Raw genomic sequence first — 18,888 nt, forward strand, 5'->3', positions numbered from 1 at the left:
TCGCTGTAAAATCAGATAACATGCCTTCTCTAATTGGTTGTCATACGGTACCTTAATACAAACTAGCCAGAGTTTTGCATCTAAAAGACATCAGCTTCCTATGTATTAGTGCCTATCAGCCAAGTCCACCGCACAAAATGAAGACAAAAACATTTTTGAATTGCCAAGGTGAGACAGAAAGGAATAGGCAAAACATTGTGCAAGATAAGAAAGGAGAACACCGACCAAAAAAAACAAAAGAAAAGAAAAAGAAAGGAGAACAAAGGCATAATAGCAAAGACCTGAGGGAAGCCTAAGCACGAGAAATACGGGTCGCCTATTGTAAGAACCCGATAATGCCATGTCTCCACATGTCCAAATGCATAAGCACACCCAAGGAAGTGAGGATGATGGAAGAGAGCCAGAAAGTCGAGAATCATTTACCAAAGACGTACCACCTGAACTTCCAGCTTAAAAAACAGTGCATGGTCGAGAATCATTTGAAACCAAAAGAAGAAAAAACAGAAAACACCTCCCGGTACGACATTAGATACAACTGGCTGTACTGAATGAAAGTGCATTTCCACATATGCTTACGACAACTACCAAACATGTGCATAGTGATGTGCTTCAAAGCTAGAGTAATTCCTGAAGTAGAGGCAATTCTTGCATCACTCAATCAACCTATTAAGTAATGGCAACATTTAAGTAAGATCAACTACATTGTCGAACAAGGAACCAATCCAATAGCTTCAAAGCACCAGCTAGATACCCAAATCTTGTTATTTACAATACAGAGATCGAATTATGGGGAAACACCATCCAAAGACAATTAGAAGTGCATAAAGTCCATACAAACAAAGGTTCACAAATGGATTTCGATAATTTTTCTTTTGACTTTCTCGGGGGTCAACCCCTCAACCCTAAGTTACAATGTCACATGTCCAAACCCCCAACCCACCCATGACCACTAGGCTAACTGCCATAATTGTTTCTCCACATAGTAGTGAGAGATGTACAGAATTCTTCACTTGAAGAACCTATTTTACATACCTCCAGATGAAATACTAGTACTATAAAGAGAAACATGAATCGCCTCCTACAATTGTTCCACGACATCTCGAATCTTTCATCTGATGTGATTTTGCCTCCAAGAATAATCTTTTCCCACTTCAAAATGTGTATACTCATTAAAAAGATCTTAAGGGTTGATCCTAAGGAACATAAGTCTTGAGGTTATATTCATTATTCACATGATATGGATAGCTCCAGACAATATTTTTCCTGCCAAATGAATAGATACACGTCAGCCATGCTACGTCTGGCCTACCCAAAGTATATATGTAAGGAATAATGATGCAAAATAGAGAACTAAGTAAAAGACAGCCTCTGAAAATGTACTACTTACCTTCTAGTAAACTACATATTCTTGAGTCTTGACCACCAGGGCCTGTCGGCAGAGTGGATGGATCAGTTAGAGGTAAGTCCTAAGTATATTCTGGAGCGCGTGTGCATATATGAACATGGTAAATGGGGCGGGCTATCTTGTTTTAAACATGCTGTAAGTTCATGACTGGCCAGACCCTTAATGTACAACAGCAGCAGCAGCAACGATACCCAAGCCTTGTCTCACCTCTTCATGCAATGACGCTCTGTTTTCTGTCCATTAATGCAAAGAAAGTGGGAGTTAATTACATGCAACTCTGTCCAGCTAGCATATTCAATGATTACTGGCACTCTGAATGTGATATCAGCAATAAAATGGCAAGAGGATCTAACACCAGATGTCTCACCTTGAGAAGGCAAAGCAACTAATCATAATTAAGAGAGGAAAGAGTTGCATGCTCCCATCACAAACCACTACGAGAATTCCATCTCAAAATCGGCATTCCTCTTCTCCGACCGCCGCCTCCGACTTGGGCGATCTCTCCACTTTCTCTTCACCTTCGCAGCTCCTCCGCAAAACAAGCGTGCTGCTCTCTCTTCCCCCCAAATAGTGGCGACTTCGGAGGGCGAGTTGAAGAAGAACCAGAAAGGGAGGTTATTGGGCCATGTGAACGAGCTGGACTGTCTCGTTAGGGCCCTCGATCAGCCATTTCGGATCTTGAAGAGGAGCACTTTCGCGGGCCTCCAATCGGGTACAAGATGGCCGAGTTGGGGCCTTTACTCTGCACAAATCGAGATTATTAGGAGTGTGAAGTTCCAGATTTTGTAAATATTTTATTTGGAACCCGACCCATCGGAATTGATTCCTTGTTTTTGAGAATTTGGAAACTTTCCTGCATGACTTGGAATCTAGAATCTATCTTGTTATAAGTACCAAACTTTGTTTCCACTTGTATTATTAAAACGATTATAGTAAATTATTATCTTTAATGATCATCATGTGCTGTTACAATTTACTGATCGTAACTTATATTCAGACACGGGATAAAATATGAAATATTAACAAAATAAAAATCTCAATTATAAAATGAAAGTTCAAAATAATGATTTCAAATTATACACTAATTATCAAACGTCTTGGAATATAGTAAGATTGCATATAGATAGACCAAAAAAAATAAAATAATAATACGAAAACTTATCTCAAGTTCTAGGTTAAAAGATCCATGTTCCAATAGAAACCTATCCGATTCTCAAGTTTCAAATTATATTATGAAACATTCTCATCCCTAGTAATTACTTTCAATTGGAGCACCACAACAAGGTCGCCATTGAAGTTGGAGCATAAATTCGTCGTCAAAGGCATGACTTTGTCGATGCCAGTTTGCGTCAAAGAAAAGGGAAAAGGAAAAAAGAAGGAAGGAAAAAGAAAAGGGATGAGAATTTATGCAAAAACACTGATGTTGTCAAAGGCATGACTTTGTCGATGCCAGTCTGTGTCAAAGAAAAGGAAAAAAGGAAAAAGAGGGAAGGAAAAAGAAAAGGAAAAATAAGAAACAATTTAAAAATCAAAAAAATTATTTAAAAATATCTACATCAGTGTTGACCATGCTACATTGGATAGTTAGCATCCACATTATCATTTTTCCACCTAAATTGACTGGATAGATTAAATCGATACAAATGCGGAAATGTTTTTAATTAAATTGATCTAATCGAAAGGTTTATAATGCAACGGGTTTAAGACTTTTTTGTTACTTTTCCCTAGACCATAGGATAACATCAAAGCTTTTGTCAGAAACCATCAAAGCTTGTGAGAACTTGGAGAAGCCATGCTCTGTTGAGATGAAGATTCACAATTGGCCCTTCGCGGGTCTCTCAGTTAGGGCTTTTATATCGCACAATTAAGATTAGCCCCAATTGGAGCGTAATAAAAGTACCAAAAAAGTCCTAAACCTATTACATGTGTACAATTTAGTCATAAATATTTTCATATTAGTACAAATTTAGTCCACCGGATCAATTTACGCCGAAAATCAATGACATGGACTCTGGTGATCCAATGTAGCATCACCAGCATAGGATCATTGGCACCGACTTGAACATTTGAAAATAATTTTTTACTAAATTTTTGATTTATTATTATTAAAAAAAATCTTTTTTTTCCCTTTCTTTGAACTATGGCTATTATTAGCCATGGCTAGCAATTGGTCACAGGTAGGTGCCGGTGAGGGCATCATGACCCTTGCCGAATCTAGTGAGGAGAGACCATTGTTGGATTTGGCGACAGTTGCCCTTGCGGCCTTTAGCAAAGGCTCAACCCTCGCCACTCCCACCGAGTCACAAGGGCCACCTTTGCCTAGGCCGCGAGGGTCTCGTCCTTGCAAGATTTGGCAAGGGCAACCCTCATTAAATGATGAGGGTCGAGCCCTTGCCTAATTTGGCAAGGATTGCCCTCACCCAAGCCATGAGGATCTCACCCTCACTAGATCTGTGAGGGCGACCCTCGCCTATGGCTAGTCATTGACAATGATCGGTATTAGCCACAATCCAAAGAAAGGAGAAAAAAGGATTTCTTTTTAAAATAATAAAAAAATTAGTAAAAAAAATCATTTTAAAATGTCAACGTCAGTACCACTAATATCACATAGGATTGCTAGCATTCATGTCATCGATTTCTAGCCTAAATTGTTGGTTGGATTAAATTGGTATCAATGTAAAAATGTTTGTAACTAAATTGGTTAAATTAAAAGGTTTATGACTAAATTGGTACAAATGTAATAGATTTAGGACTTTTTTGGTATTTTTTCCTTAATAAATTGTTCAGCTTTAGCTTCACTTTTCATGCCTTCAGCTAGCAAAAAGATTGGAAGGATGATGAGCCTCACCCATCTTGATAAGCAACAAGTAAATCGGTGATCATGCGGATAAAAGTGTACACTGATATGGATTTCTCATAGGTAACTTTAGATTACCACTTAAACGATAAAATATTTTGCTCGAAGAAAATCTTATCATACAACGTCAAATTGAAAACGAGAGCATCCTTTCCACCAACTTCAATCAACATTCTCTTCATGCATGGGAAGTGTTATAGCTTCTTCCTTCCCATAATGCTTTTGCGTTGCCCTTGCCTCTCGTTCAAAGCCAAACGCGCTTAATCTCTTACTTCCCTCCAAGCAAAAACGGAAAATGCTTCACAAGTCAAATTGAAAACGAGAGCACCCTTTCTACCAACTTCAATCAACATCTCGTCATGCATGGGAAGTGTTATAGCGTCTTCCTTCCCATAATGCTTTTGCGTTGCCCTTGCCTCTCGTTCAAAGCCAAACGCTCGTCATGCATGGGAAGTGTTATAGCTTCTTCCTTCCCATAATGCTTTTGCGTTGCCCTTGCCTCTCTTTCAAAGCCAAACGCTCGTCATGCATGGGAAGTGTTAAAGCTTCTTCCTTCCCATAATGCTTTTGCCTTGCCCTTGCCTCTCTTTCAAAGCCAAACGCGCTTTAATCTCTTACTTCCCTCCAAGCAAAAACGGAAAAATCCGATCGAGACATTCGAAATCACACAAATACCCTCGGGTTTGCCAATGCCAATAAATAGCACTCTCAGAATGCAGACCCATACACCTTCTCATCCTTATTTTGGTGCTCATTAACGTTGTCCACCACCGAGAAGACGATATCAGAGAGAGAGGGAGAGAGAGAGAGAGAGAGAGAGAGAGAGATGATGATGCTGATGAGGAGGGGGAGGTTCCCAAGGTCAGGTTCCATGGCTGTGATCATGCTATTCGTCATGGGGTCGATGATGGTGCAACAAAACGAGGCATTCCGGTTGCTCGGCGAGGAAGCGCGGGCCCGGCAAGGCAATCTCCTCCCACAGGGTCTAAAGAAGGGTCCGGTCCGTCCCCCTGGAGAAGGGTGCTCCTACACAGGGGCCGGCGGGGCGCCTTGCCCGGCCACACGGAAATTCGCTGCTGGCCACGCTGTGGGGGTGGCTCCTCCGAATGCGTAGCCGAATGGCTTGCCTCAATTTGGCGTGGCGACTGACATTAAACAAGTGGTTCAGTCTTGTAGTCATATCCATCAATATGCCATTGTATGATACCGTATAAATTCATAGGAGTTCATTAGCAGCTGGTAGAGAAATTAATGTATTGATTACATTTCTTTTTTTCCCCCCGGCAATCTGGGCTTCAAGACTTGAAATTAATTGAATGTAAGCCATTCGCACATAGATATAGAAAGTGAAATTTTTCAAGTACTCTTTTCGGCTTTTGCAGCCACAGAGCTATATCGTGCCATGGACGTAATTTTGCCATTTGCTCATTCAAATATTTGTCGGAGGAAGGTTGCAAAGTCGGCCAATGAACTGGTTGAATCGGGTTTGGGAATGGATGGTTTTGAATTGTGGTTAGAAATCATTGACATGAATGCCTAATTCATCGGGTTTGGGAATGGATGGTTCCGAATTTTGTTTGAAAATAATAGATATTGGTCGTCTTATATGACACATGTGTTGATGTTGACAATTTTTACAAATTTTTATTTTAAATTTTAATAACTCTCTCTTCCCCCGCCTTTTGTTCCTATTATTCTTTTTTATTATTTTATTTTTTTCCTATTTCCCTCGCTAGCTAGGGTAGCGGTGACGGCTAGTGGAGGTCAAAGCCATCGGTGAGGACGGTCCTCACCGGCCATCACCGAGGTTTGGGAATGGATGACCCCCACCTCGATGTCCCCTAGCGTAACCCCAACTATGGTAGTGACAATATTGTAAATCGATCAATCATCATAATTCACATGCTATGAATCTCATCTTATTTGGTGGATGTGCAAACGTATCTTGAGCTTTTAAATAATTGATTACACTGCGTATCATTGTCATATGATGTATCTATCACGTAAAATACCTTCTTATATCTTGACTCAAAATATATTACTTTTCGATTTGCTTTCTCTTTATTTTCGAAGAGTTTTGAAGTGTGACTTTGATCAAAAGTTGAGCATGTAAAATTACATAAAATCATTCATATGTCGAGCTACTAATACCTAGCTCGAATTGTCTCATGCCTACAGCCTACCCCAGAGAGAACTTAAACTCTTACTACATAATGTTTCTCTATCTAACATGTATGCGCAAATTAAAGAGAAAAGACCATGAGCTTGTCTATTATTCCATGGACCCAACCACAATCCAAGAGCAAGTCAATAGTAAGTCTAGTTAACAAGCGCATTATTGCCCAAAGCACCCGTCGCCTGGCATCTCACTCCCTATGCCACACCAATCGCAGCGGCTCGACATTGAGGATCAAGAGGGATTCATGTGATCCGACGATCGTGATCATTCGAGTCAATTTCAACCGAACTCCATTCGGCCTGTATCTTCCCTTCCCCCAAAGCTAAACCGTCGAACAGGCACATTTTGCTGAGAGAAAAGCTCACGGAGAAGAGCATACGCATTTGCTCACGGACCATGGGCAGAGGATTCGCAGTAGCTCTTCGCTGGTCATTGTGGCATTCTCTGCACAATCGAGATTAGCCCCAATCGGAACACCGTGATAGGCTCATCGCCATTCGAATTTGAGCATAAATTTGTCGTCATTGACGTTCTCGATGCCAGTGTCCACTTCAATTAATTGTCATGTGATAAAACAAATCCCTTTTCTCCTTTCTTTTTGTTCTTTTTACTTTATTTAAGTTTCCCCTAGTCCTCTAAGATTCCCTCGCATGTGCATCAAAAGACAAAAATTAAAGCCAGACATTTGTTTAACCCGAGGATCGTTTCCGGGCAAATGTCTTGTTGACCTGAAAAAATGCTTGGGGTCATCCGGTCGTTGGGAACTTACTCAACCTTTAGGGTGGAGAACGAGACTAAAAGGAATACCCAATCTTTTTGTGTTTTTGCTGTTGAAGAATACACATGTGCATTATAGTATATTTATATTTTAAACTATACTTTCATCTAATAGTTTAAACTTTTAGAACAATTGACTATTATTCCACAAATCTAATATAGTATTGAAGTAGAAAATCTCAACTTCAAATATTTCTATTTCTCATTTACCTCCCCAATTAATATATAATACTAGGCACAAAGACCGGACTATTTAATTGTTAACCACAAGTTCATCCAATAACTTAAATTTTCAAAACGATAGTCAATAGTCTTACAGAATCTAACAATTTTTACATTTTAGTTTTTATTTTCTTCCTTTTTCTTTATGAAAAGTCTGAAATTTGACTTTTATCGAAGGTCCAACCGCCTAAAGTTTTGGAAAGCACGCAAATATTTGTTATACAAAATCATAATTTTTTTTTGGTATTTTAAGATATTAAAGAAAAGCAATCCTCAACATTTTCTTATATATAAATTAAAGAACAAAAACAATGAATACTAGTTAGCAATATGTGATTACCTACTCCAGTGTGGCCCCCACCACGATGTCTCCAAGCATAACCCCAATTTTCTCACATTAGGAGAAAACATTTAGTGCGACGATTGTATCACGAGGCAGTGACAGTGTTGCGTAACCAGTTGATCGCCGTTGCTCCCGTTTTACGAAGCTCATCTTACTTGACAATATGCATGTATACATCTTATTCTTAATTGGTTAGTTGTATCATGTGTCATCATCACATGATATATCCGTCAATTAAAATTCCTTCTAATGTCTTGATTAAAAAGTAAGTCATTTTTTTTTTAAATAGTTTGCAACTTGACTTTATCAAAAGTCGAACACCTAAAGTTGTATGAAATCATATGCATTCTTATCGTTATCTTTTCATATATTAATTATTAAGTTGGAAAAGAAAGGAAATCACATTTAAAAAAGAGAGAGAAAAAACCACAAAAACCCTAAATTATGCCTATTATACCATATTTACTGTTAACTTTTTTTAATATAAAAATTTCCAAATTTATATTTATAAGACATTTTACTTTCCATCAAGATTTTTAATAGTGTTGACATGTAAATGAAATGAAAGAGGAATTTTAGATTTTTATGTCACAAAAAAAACTAAAGATAAATGTATTACAATTGACATACTATGGGATTTCTGATATGACAAAAAAAAAGTATAGAGTCAATACGTTATAACGAACATATATTGAAGTGTTTTAATGTTATAATCCTCCACTCCCACGCGACCCCTTCCTGATGACTCCAACGAGAACCCGAATAGTCTCATGCCTACTCAAGAGATAACTTTAGCTTCTATTACATAATTTCTTTAACTAACTTGTGTTAACCAATAAAAAAGAAAAGAATATGCTTGTTTTTTTAACCATTGACTCGCCCACTTTCCAAGGCAAGGCAATGATAATCCGAGTCACCCCGCACCGGCATCACCCACTATTCCACCAACCAATCACAGCCGCTCAATGCTAAAAACATGGGGGGACCCACCCAGGTGATGGACGATGTTTCGTTGCCCCCATCAAACAACAATTGAAAGGACAATTGAGGAAACTTTACCAAAAACCGCAGACGAGCACATTTTGCAGAAGAACGCAGCACGTTTACACGCAGACGATGGACAACAATCTCGGTGTCGAAGATGAAGTGATCAAGACAGCCTTGTCTGCATCCTTGGAAGCTTGCGCGAATCCAAAGGAGCTGCCTTTCGTTGTAAGGAAGGTCGACAGTAGCCCTTCGCAGGTCGTCGTGGCCTTCCCTGGATCATGGTCTCCCAATGACTGGTTCGCAGGCGACGGCGAAGCGAATTCTTTCGGAGAGACCAAGATTAACGACAAGAAGTTGCCTTCCCTCAGGAGCCTCAGGGTCGAGGGGTTTGCCAAGGTCAACGAGGCATTCATGGCACGGTTCCTGCGGATTCTGGAGGATAGCAATCAAACGTTTTGCAAGGAGGTATCTCTTGAATCTCGAACGATGCTCTATTTTCGTCGTTGTCTCAATGTGCCGAAGAGTCGTAGTATTTCTCAGACAGCATTTGTAAGGCCATTTCTAGTGTTTGTTTGTCAAGTTTCGTGCCGAAGCTAAGAAAACTCGAGTAGTGCCTACTTTCAGCTTCAAGGCCTGCCTTGCCATGTCCGATTCAGTCCCATATAAACTCTCACTGCAACCCAATAGATCAGAAACTAGAGCTTGCGCAAGTATTTCCTCACAGCCACACCACCCTCTATCATTGAAGCTCTCGTCCAATTCTATATTTGTAGTTCATCCAGAGATCACATTGATTCCGAATCACATTGAATTATTTAAAATTTTAGGGATTATGTTGCAAATTAAGTTAAAGTTTAAGGATCATATTGCATAATTGGTCAAAATTTAAGAATCACTTGTTGTCATTTTCCCAAGATTTAGGTATATAGATAACGTAACAAGCACGATCTAGTTTCCTTAATTTACAATCTACCGTACAAGGTCATTTGTCTAGACTTTTCTACACTTGTAGTCTCCGTTGGTTGGAGCTTAAAGAACACTTCCCAAGTGTTCGCTATTAAATGACATCAATGAGTTCAGTTTAGATCTCTCTCATTCTACCCGTTAGCGGCAAAAGGGAATTTCAATATCGACCGAGCGTAGAGTCAGAAGCAAACCTGGATTTGTCTTTGATGTACAGGTGACAAAGGCGGTGGAGAATGATAAGCAATTAGTATTTTCAGGCCATTCATCAGGCGGTCCAATCGCGATATACGCGACTGTTTGGTTCCTTGAGAAGTACATAAGATCAAACGAGAAGCAGACTTCCCGTCCCCCGCTCTGTTTAACATTTGCATCCCCACTTACCTCTGACCGCACCTTTTGCCATGCCGTCCAGCGTGAGGGTTGGTCTGATTGCTTCATCCACTTTGTTACAAAACTCGACATTGTTCCTAGGATTCTATTCGCTCCTCGCTCTTCTGCAACAGAGTTGCTACTAGAAATTCCCCCTTTCATCGACCCACATCACAAAGCCGATGAAAAAAAAATGGCTTCCTTATTTGCGAGTGTGATGAAGAGTGTGTCATGTGTTGCAAACAGTGCAGCTTGTACACTAAAGGGAAGCAAGCATACATTATCTGAAACCATGTCTAGATTCATCAAGCTAAGCCCTTACAGACCGTGCGGGAAGTATGTTTTTTGCACCGAGACTGGAAGGTTGGTGATTGTGAAGAACCCAGATGCGGTTCTTCAACTGTTGTTTTACTCCTTACAGATCGAGTCTGAAACAGAGCTTCAGAAGAGAGCAGTGGCAAGCTTAAAGGCACATTGGACGTATAAAGATGCATTAGATAAAAGCTTGGCCAGGCACAATGTAGTTCGTTTAGAGAAGCTCCGAGAATTACCTCTCAGCTCCGACGATCCTGTAGACATTCAGGTCAAGACGATTGGTGCTGCGCTGAATGACCTTAACCTGGTATTGTCCATAATTTTTCTGGAAAATGAACTCTCCAGTTCGTAATCTTTCATTTATTGAGATTAGATAATCGAATATTCACTATATATAATTTTCTGATGATAGAGCGAACTGGCGAGGCTGTGCCTTCGTGCTGCTGGAGAGTTTGAGAAGCAGAAAGAGCATAACAGAAACACCGTCAAAGGCAACAAAGATGCGATAAACAAAACCCTCAAAGCATTAGAAGAGTATCGGACCACGTGCAGGAATGATGGCGTGGGATATTATGATGCTTTCAAGATGCAAAAGAAAGAACAAGACTTCAAGGCCAACGTGAAGAGACTTGAACTGGCAACTATTTGGGACGAGATTATCGAAATGGTAAGACACGGGCAGCTCCCTGATGAGTTTGAGGCAGAGAAAGAATGGGTGGACCTCGGCACGCAGTTTCGCCGACTTGTGGAGCCAATAGACATAGCCAACTACTATCGGCACAAGAAGAATGAAGACGCAGGTCCTTATATGATCAGAGGAAGGCCAAGTCGGTACCATTATCCGCAAAGATGGCGAGAAAATGCTGAGCAGTTGGATAGAGATTCAAGTGGCGAATCCTGCTTTTGGGCTGAGGTGGAGGAGCTCGAGGATGAAGTTACTAACAAGAGGCCATGGAAAGAAATAGAGAACAGGGTTTTGACTTTGGAGAAGAACCTGAGAAAATGGTATGATAAAGAGGAGGTGGAGAAGGATGTGTTCTTAGAAGATAGCACACTCGTCAAGTGGTGGCGATCTCTCCCGGACGACCATAAGGCAAATTCCTGCATCAAAGGACTCATGCCAAGCTGAAAATTCCTCACTGCTGCAAATTTGCTTGAAAAGCTAGACCCAGTAACAGGCTGGCATCATTCAAAGTCCAGTCATTCCCCTTTTCAGTTGATTCTCTCCGTAAAATAAACGTTGTTAATGAAATGAACTGCCATTTGAGTTTTGACTTTCAAATTAAGATACAAGGGTATTTTAGATCATGCACATTTATTTTAGGGATCTTTGAAGAGAGACTATAAAAGGAATGCGTATAATAACACATCTCCAACCTAGCCTCTATATTATTTTCTGTTTTTTTTTCTTATCTTCTTTTTGGATATTTAGATCTTGTGGCTCACCAAGTGGATTTAGAGTTTTTTGGAGAAACACGGACCCCTAGAGTGCCATAACTTTGTAGAAATGGACACTTAAGTGCTATAACTAACGAAAGGTACACCTAAATGCCCAAATCGGAGCAAAATTGCTCACTTAAGTGCCAATCCAGCGAAATTGCATACGTGTCATTTTTTCGGCGAAACGAGTGCAAAACGACGCCATTTTGCACGTTGACATGGCCAAATAATGCAAAAACGACGTCATTTTGAGTTGATGTGATAAAAAATAATATAAAAATTGATAAAATTAAATTTAGTTACAATATTTAAAAATAATAATTTTAAAATTAAAAAATATTTAAAAAAATGGGGAGGCAGCGGGGCTCGGCCCTCGGCCACCATTGCCGCCTCCCCACCGTTGCCGAGAAGGGCTGGCGATGGAGGGAGGGTCGGGGGGTCGCCAAGCCCCGGCTAGGGGCCGGCAACCTCGATCGGCCGTGGCGGCGAGGGCTTGTGGCCCTCACCTAGATTCAGGGGGGGGGTGGGGAAGCAACCGTCGGCTACCGAGGAGGAGGAAGAAAAAAGGGAGGGGGAAGGAGGAGGAGGGAGGTAGCCGGCGGCGAGGGCCGGGGCCGCCGAGCCCTAGGCGAGGGCCGGCAACCCCATCCTACCTACGGTGAGGGCCTGCGTGCCCTCGCCCGAGATCGGGGCGAGGGCATGCGGGCTGTCACCGCCGGTCGGCCGATCGAGGGCCGACCCTCCCCCACCTTCCGACGATGGCGGGGAGGCGGGTGGCGAGGGCTTAGCCCTCGGCCGTCGGGTGCCTTCCTCCTCCTCCGTTTCTTTTTTTTTTTTTTAAGAAATATAAATTATTTTATTATTTTATTTTAAATTTAATTTAATTAATTTTATATTATATTGAAATTTAAATTATGCAAAAACGACGTCGTTTTGGCCGATTTAAGGGTTCCATTTTGGCCAACACTCGAAACGACGTCGTTTGGAGTGAATTAGAGCTGACTCAGCTCTCCGGCGAGCCACCTCGCCGAAAAATATTAATATTTAAATGCCACGTATGATTTTCGATTGGCTTCGCCAAAGATGACACTCATGTGTCTCACTTTTCTTCAAATGTGGCACTTAAGTATATCTTTCATAAGTTGTGGCACTTAAGTGTCTCTTTGGACAAATTTATGGCACTTGTAGTGTACTTTTCTCTTTTTTTGGACTATACTCTAGTGTTTTTTGTTAAAGATACTGAAACCCCTCTCCTTTTCATGGCTTTTCTCATTTTGGATTTTTCACGTAACTCTTGGGTCTCATGTGATTTTGATTTTCTTTCATTTTTTACTACTTGTTCTTAGATTGGTGCATCTTTGATAGGCATTTTACGCAACACTACCCTTGAAGAAACAAAAGAGAAACTCTAAAGTCCTCTTGAAGATCCTAAATACATAAAAGGAAAAAAGATGAAAGAATCGATAATTGCTCCGGAGAAGATAAGCCATTGCTCCGGAGAGAGAGAGAGAGCAAAACTGATTGCAGGACTAGCCGATAACATCGCTGTAAAATCACAACGCATGCCTTCTATAATAATTGGTGGTCAAAGAGTAACCGAATGTAAACTAGCTAGAGTATTGCATTAAAGACTTCAACTTCCTATGTGTAACTGTGTCAGGCTAACTGGCTAAGTCCACCCCCGCGAAATGGAGACAAAAACAGAATTGCCAAGCAGAGAGAAATAAAGGGGCAAAACATTGATTTGCAAGGGAAGAAAGGAGGAAAGAGGCACAGCTCAGGAAATACAATTTGCCTAAGCTCCAGATGCATAAGCACGTGCGAGGAAGTGAGGATGATGAAGTGGAGGCAGAGACTCGAGAATTAATTACAAAATACGTACTACCTGAACTTCTAGGTTAGAAAACAGCGCATACCAATTCTCACCTTGAAAAGAGAGCGCTATGGACAAGAGAAGAGCGCGTGACTCGTTTTATCAGCGATTAAACTTAGTTTAGTTTATTCATAATTGAGCTAATGTTTTACTTGCTTTTGATATTGTTTCCTACTTATTTGAAAGGATTGCAAGTTGGATGGTTCAAGTAATCTTTGTTGTTTGGTTTTGGGCTTTCTCAAGCTAGTCTTGTTCAAGTTTGCAAACTCATATTACAAAAGTAATATGGATATATATGAGTCATGAAAAACATTTTTGTTACATAAAATGTGGGACAAGCATTTACTACTCTTTGATTATTTACAAATGGTTTGGGAATGTGAAATGTTGTTACCTGTATTGCTTTCCGAACCTAGTTTATGAAATGATATGAAAAATGCTTTACATACAGTATTATGATTGATGAACTAAGTTGCGAAAGATTATGTTTTGATTTGTGAAATGTAATCCAATTTATGATATGGATTGTTAGTTGGTTTTGTGGATTATTGGAGGACAATGATATTATGCCTATTGTCGCAATGAACTCGATTAGGGATTTTTGGGTATATATGCTAATTTTAGAATATTCTTTTGGGTCGAGCGATTGACTGATTGCCAAAGGAGGAACCTTGGTTGCCTTGTCGCTAGGCGTTATGATGTGACCATAATTTAATATTGAGTAATAGATTGCATAATGAAATAGATTATTAATGTATAATTTGATAGAGATTGATCAATGGATTCAACCATTGATGTTTAATTTGTGATGGTTAATTAAGTATTTCTAATGTGTATAAAGCTCTATTGAAACAATACAACTCATATTTGAGTTAGTGCATATATTATATCTTGGGTTTAGATTATGAGTTTCTAGTAATGTTTTATATATGTGTATTGTGGATGCTCAATCTGCTTAAGATTTATTACTCAATGAGCTATGGTTGCTCGATTGTGACACATTCAGCCTTACTGAATGAAAGAACATTTCCCATCTGCTTACTTGAACATCAATTACTACCAAATTTGTGCAATAGATGTGCTTCAAAGCTAGAATAATTCCTTAAGTACAGGCAAGTCTAGCCACCAATTCCAGCATCACTCTATCAACCTCTCAAGGAATTGCAACGATAAGCCAGATCGATATATTGCTGAACAAGTAACCAAACCAATAGCTTTAGAGTGCGACTAGATACTTAAAGCTTATTACTTATCATACAGAGATTGAATTATGGGGAAACTCCATCCAAACAAGTAATTACAATTAGAAATGCATAGAATCCACACAAACAGAAGTTCACAAATGGATTTCTATTTTTTTTTTTCCTTTCATCTTTCTCAAGGGATCACACCCTCAGCCCGAAGTTACATGTCCTAAGCCGCCAGTGACCACTAGGCCACTCGCCATAATTGCATTCCAACATATTGATGGGAGCGGTATAGAAATTTTCACTTGAAGAACCTGTTTTACATACTTTCGGGAGAATTACTGGTCTTTTGAGGAGAAACATGAACCGCCTCCTATGATTGTTCGGTGACAATTCCAACCTTTCATAATGATGTGATTTTACTTCTAGGAAAGATCAGTTCCCACTTCACTATAAGTTTGCCCTTAAAAAGATCCCTGGGGTTGATCTTACAGAATATTAGTCTGACGAAATTCTCATAATTTACGTAATAGAGATTGCTGCAGATGAGACTATTCAAATTAAATAAATAGGTACACGCTAGCCATGTTAGGTCCGGAATATGCGACTTTATCGTGGAGGACTTCTGTAAAGATATGCCACGACACTCTGTTTTCTGTCCACTAACGCAGAGAAAGTGGCAATTAATTGCATGCAACTCTGCCCAACCAGCATATTACATAATTGCTAGCACTCAGAATGTGATATGAGTAATAAAATAACAAAAGGCTCTGACACCAAATGTCTCACCTTGAAAAGTCAATGCAACTAATCATTATCAAGAAAGAAAAAGTGTTCCATCCCACCATCACGAGCCACTAAAAGAATTCCATCTCAAAATCAGTACGCTAGTCACATGCAACCCACTTGAAAGACACGTTAAAGATGGCATACACTATTCACCTAAAAAAACCACTACAACTAGACATCCTATGTTACAGACATTTAACCAGAGCTTTCAATGACAGCATCGATCTTTATGGTAGAACAGAACATATTGTTTATCTGAGAGCAACAAAGTCATGACTCATCACATGCACATGCAATTGCCCCCGAAACTAGTTGATTACTAAGTTAGGAAGTTCTTTAACCAAGATAGCTATGACTCCACGATGCATAATGCCACGAGAAGTCACTTCAATCTATGGGAGCACCAAGACAAATGCACGCTGGTGGATGAATCAAACTCGAGAAAGTAACAGCACCAGAATTCTCCCAGATCCTCCCTCATTGTAGCTTGATAAATCAAACGTAAAACAGGGGAGCCTCGCAGAGATCATTTCCCAGCAGCTGTACAGGTGAAGGTATATGCCAAGACAAGTTTCAAATGTATGATCCAAGGAAAAAGAACGAAAAAATGAATGAAAAAAAAAAAAAGAAGAAGAAAAAAGCACAGCATATATCAAGAGATGCAAGAGGGTAAATTTTTCCCAGCAAGCCTACCGTACAGAATCGTTCTTGAGAACACGGAAAAGGAAAGGACCCAAGCAAACACATGCGAAGTTTGAAATCAACCGCCAGGATTGTTTCAAGACAACCTCGACATGACATGCATATTTGAAGCAAGGGTATATAATGCCTTGTCAGGTTGAGCCTCTTCCGTCAATTAAATGCAACACCGAAAGTAAAGCAGCCACCGATATCTTCTGTACCAATTGACAAAGAATATGCTTCAGCTCCAGTAACAACATGCTTTAGAAGAGGTTGGACATTCCCGGGCCCAACTTGCTAGGCTGAAATTCGTTCCCAAAAAGCTTTATATACCACCAGAGCATCATAAGCTACAGGTGCTTGCACCAATCAAGATTAGCCCCAATAGGATTGCATAGGCTCAGGGCCATGAAATTGGACGGTCTTGATGCTATCATCCATTCAACCAACTGTCAAGTCATGCGGTAAGGAATCCCTTTTCTTCATAGGTCCTAAGATTGCTCCACGCGTCCATCAAAAGAAAGAAAAGGTCCGTACTAGACATTCGTCTAACCCGAGTGTTTCCTGGGAATGTGTTGCCGACTTGACAAAGTCTGTTGGCCATCCCCCCGTGGAGGGGCAGTGTTGATAGGATACTTATGAATTCGAAAGGTTTTAATTTTCTTTATGAATATTTGAAAAGTTCAACATCTAGATTTTTGCAAATCATATAAAAAAAACACGATATTTTTAGTTGCTAAAGGAAGGCAATCCCCAATATTTTATTTTTTTTTAATTTAAAGAGTAAAATTGACAAATACTAGATAGTGATAGGTGATCGCTAAGGGTGAGCATGGTTCGGATTGAGCCGGTACACTCTCTAACCCTAAGATTAACCCGCACAGTGCTGGTCTTAAATTTTTTGGACTGATGACCGAACCTATTGAGCTTAGGACCGAGAACCGGACCCAATGAGTTTAGTCCAATTCCAAGAGTTCGGTCCGTATCTAGGGTCAACTCGAGACTAACTGATAATTTTTCATTTCATTTTTTGTACTCTTTAAAAAAACAATTGAGGATCAAACTGACTCAATGAGTTCGGTCCAATTTCAAGGTCAACTTAAGACTAACTAATAATTTTTATTTAATTTTTTGTATTGCTCGAAAGAGCAACCGAGAACCGTACCGACCCAATGGGTTCAATAATGAGTAAGGTCAGCTAAGAAAGACAAGCGGTTAGGGTCAACTGGGTTGAGCATCGAACAGAATGAGTATCGAATGTCGAGCGGGGAGCAACAAGCCAAGTGAGTATCGAGCGGCGAGTAGCACGAGTGACCCAAAGTGAGCGAGATGAGTGTTGAGTAGCGAACGAAGAAGTTATTTTTTTGATTTTAGCAAATTGAAGACTAAGAGAACAAATAAGATAGAAGATAACGAATACTAGAGAATGATGCCATAAGGTGCCTTTTTGGACGTCATGAGAACTCCTCACAAAAACATTTTCCTCCTTCGTAAATTATAACTATTGACACCGTAAAAAGATATTAAAAACCCAAGTTATTAAAGAATAATATAAAATTACTTGAACTCCTCATTAAAGAGTTGTTTAATGTTATTGACGTCGTTTATTTTAAGGTTTTCTCTATATTAAAAAATTATAAATATATAAAATATATATATAGTTAGGGTTGGTCCGGATTCAACCAATTCGGAACTCTCAGGACTAAAGACCAACCTGCATAGTGTTTGTCCAGGAATTCTAGAACTAAGGACCAACCCAGTCTCCTTGGAAACCGGACCAGGACCAGCAAGGTTGGGCCGGTCCAGGGTCGGTCCAAGGTTGACCCTGGACCGATGCTCACCCCTAGTGATCGCCTACTCCAGCTTGACCTCACTTGATATCTCCAAGTAGAACCCAAATTATCTTGCGTAAAGGAGAAAATATTAACACAATGGATTATATCATTTGGCAATGACAATATTGTATAATTGACTCATCACCATTGTTCGCATGTTATGAATTTCATAATACTTGTTTCCATGTGTATATGTACCTTACTTTTAAATGTTCAGTTACACAATTTATCATATCACGTGATGTATTCATCAAATTAAATGCCTTCCTATGCCTTGATTTGAAATTAAGTCACTTCTATTATTCTATGTTTATATTTTTGAATTTGAAACGGGACTTTTATCAAAAGCCGCCCACTTAAGATCATATGAAATCATCATATATTTTGGTATTCTTAGGTAGGGAAAAGTTGGGAAAGAGAGGCAATCCCCAACCTTTTACTCTCTAGCAACCCTACCTTGATGTCTAAGGAAAAAGCGAATCGTCTCCCGGCTACCCAAGAGATAACTTAGCTTCTATTACAAAAAATTCTCCATCCCTTGCGTGTTTACCATTTGCGAAGGAAGGAATATGTGCTTGTCTTTTCCTTCATTGACCCAGCCAGCCCCCATCGAAGACGAGTCAACAAAGAGCGCTCCATCGCCCAAAACGCCAGCACCGATCC

At 39.9% G+C, this 18,888-nt stretch overlaps 1 protein-coding gene and 1 long non-coding RNA gene across 2 annotated transcripts; one reads left to right on the forward strand and one right to left on the reverse strand.

The window, feature by feature from the left end:
- Nucleotides 1-726: 726 nt before the first annotated feature.
- Nucleotides 727-1,964, reverse strand: LOC104426308. Its single transcript, XR_721836.3, has 3 exons — nucleotides 1,773-1,964; nucleotides 1,388-1,638; nucleotides 727-1,263 (listed from the first exon to the last, which is right to left on the reverse strand). It is a non-coding gene; the product is annotated as an uncharacterized LOC104426308 (long non-coding RNA).
- A 6,858-nt stretch (nucleotides 1,965-8,822) lies between these two features.
- On the forward strand, nucleotides 8,823-11,789 carry LOC104426309 (protein EDS1L). The gene is made up of 3 exons (XM_010039309.3): nucleotides 8,823-9,235; nucleotides 9,951-10,727; nucleotides 10,833-11,789. The coding sequence occupies exons 1-3, from the start codon at nucleotides 8,900-8,902 to the stop codon at nucleotides 11,547-11,549; spliced, it is 1,830 nt and encodes a 609-aa protein (XP_010037611.2). The 5' UTR covers nucleotides 8,823-8,899; the 3' UTR covers nucleotides 11,550-11,789.
- The last annotated feature ends 7,099 nt before the right edge of the window (nucleotides 11,790-18,888 follow it).

Source organism: Eucalyptus grandis, chromosome 11 (assembly GCF_016545825.1).
Source record: "Eucalyptus grandis isolate ANBG69807.140 chromosome 11, ASM1654582v1, whole genome shotgun sequence".
NCBI lineage: Eukaryota > Viridiplantae > Streptophyta > Magnoliopsida > Myrtales > Myrtaceae > Eucalyptus > Eucalyptus grandis.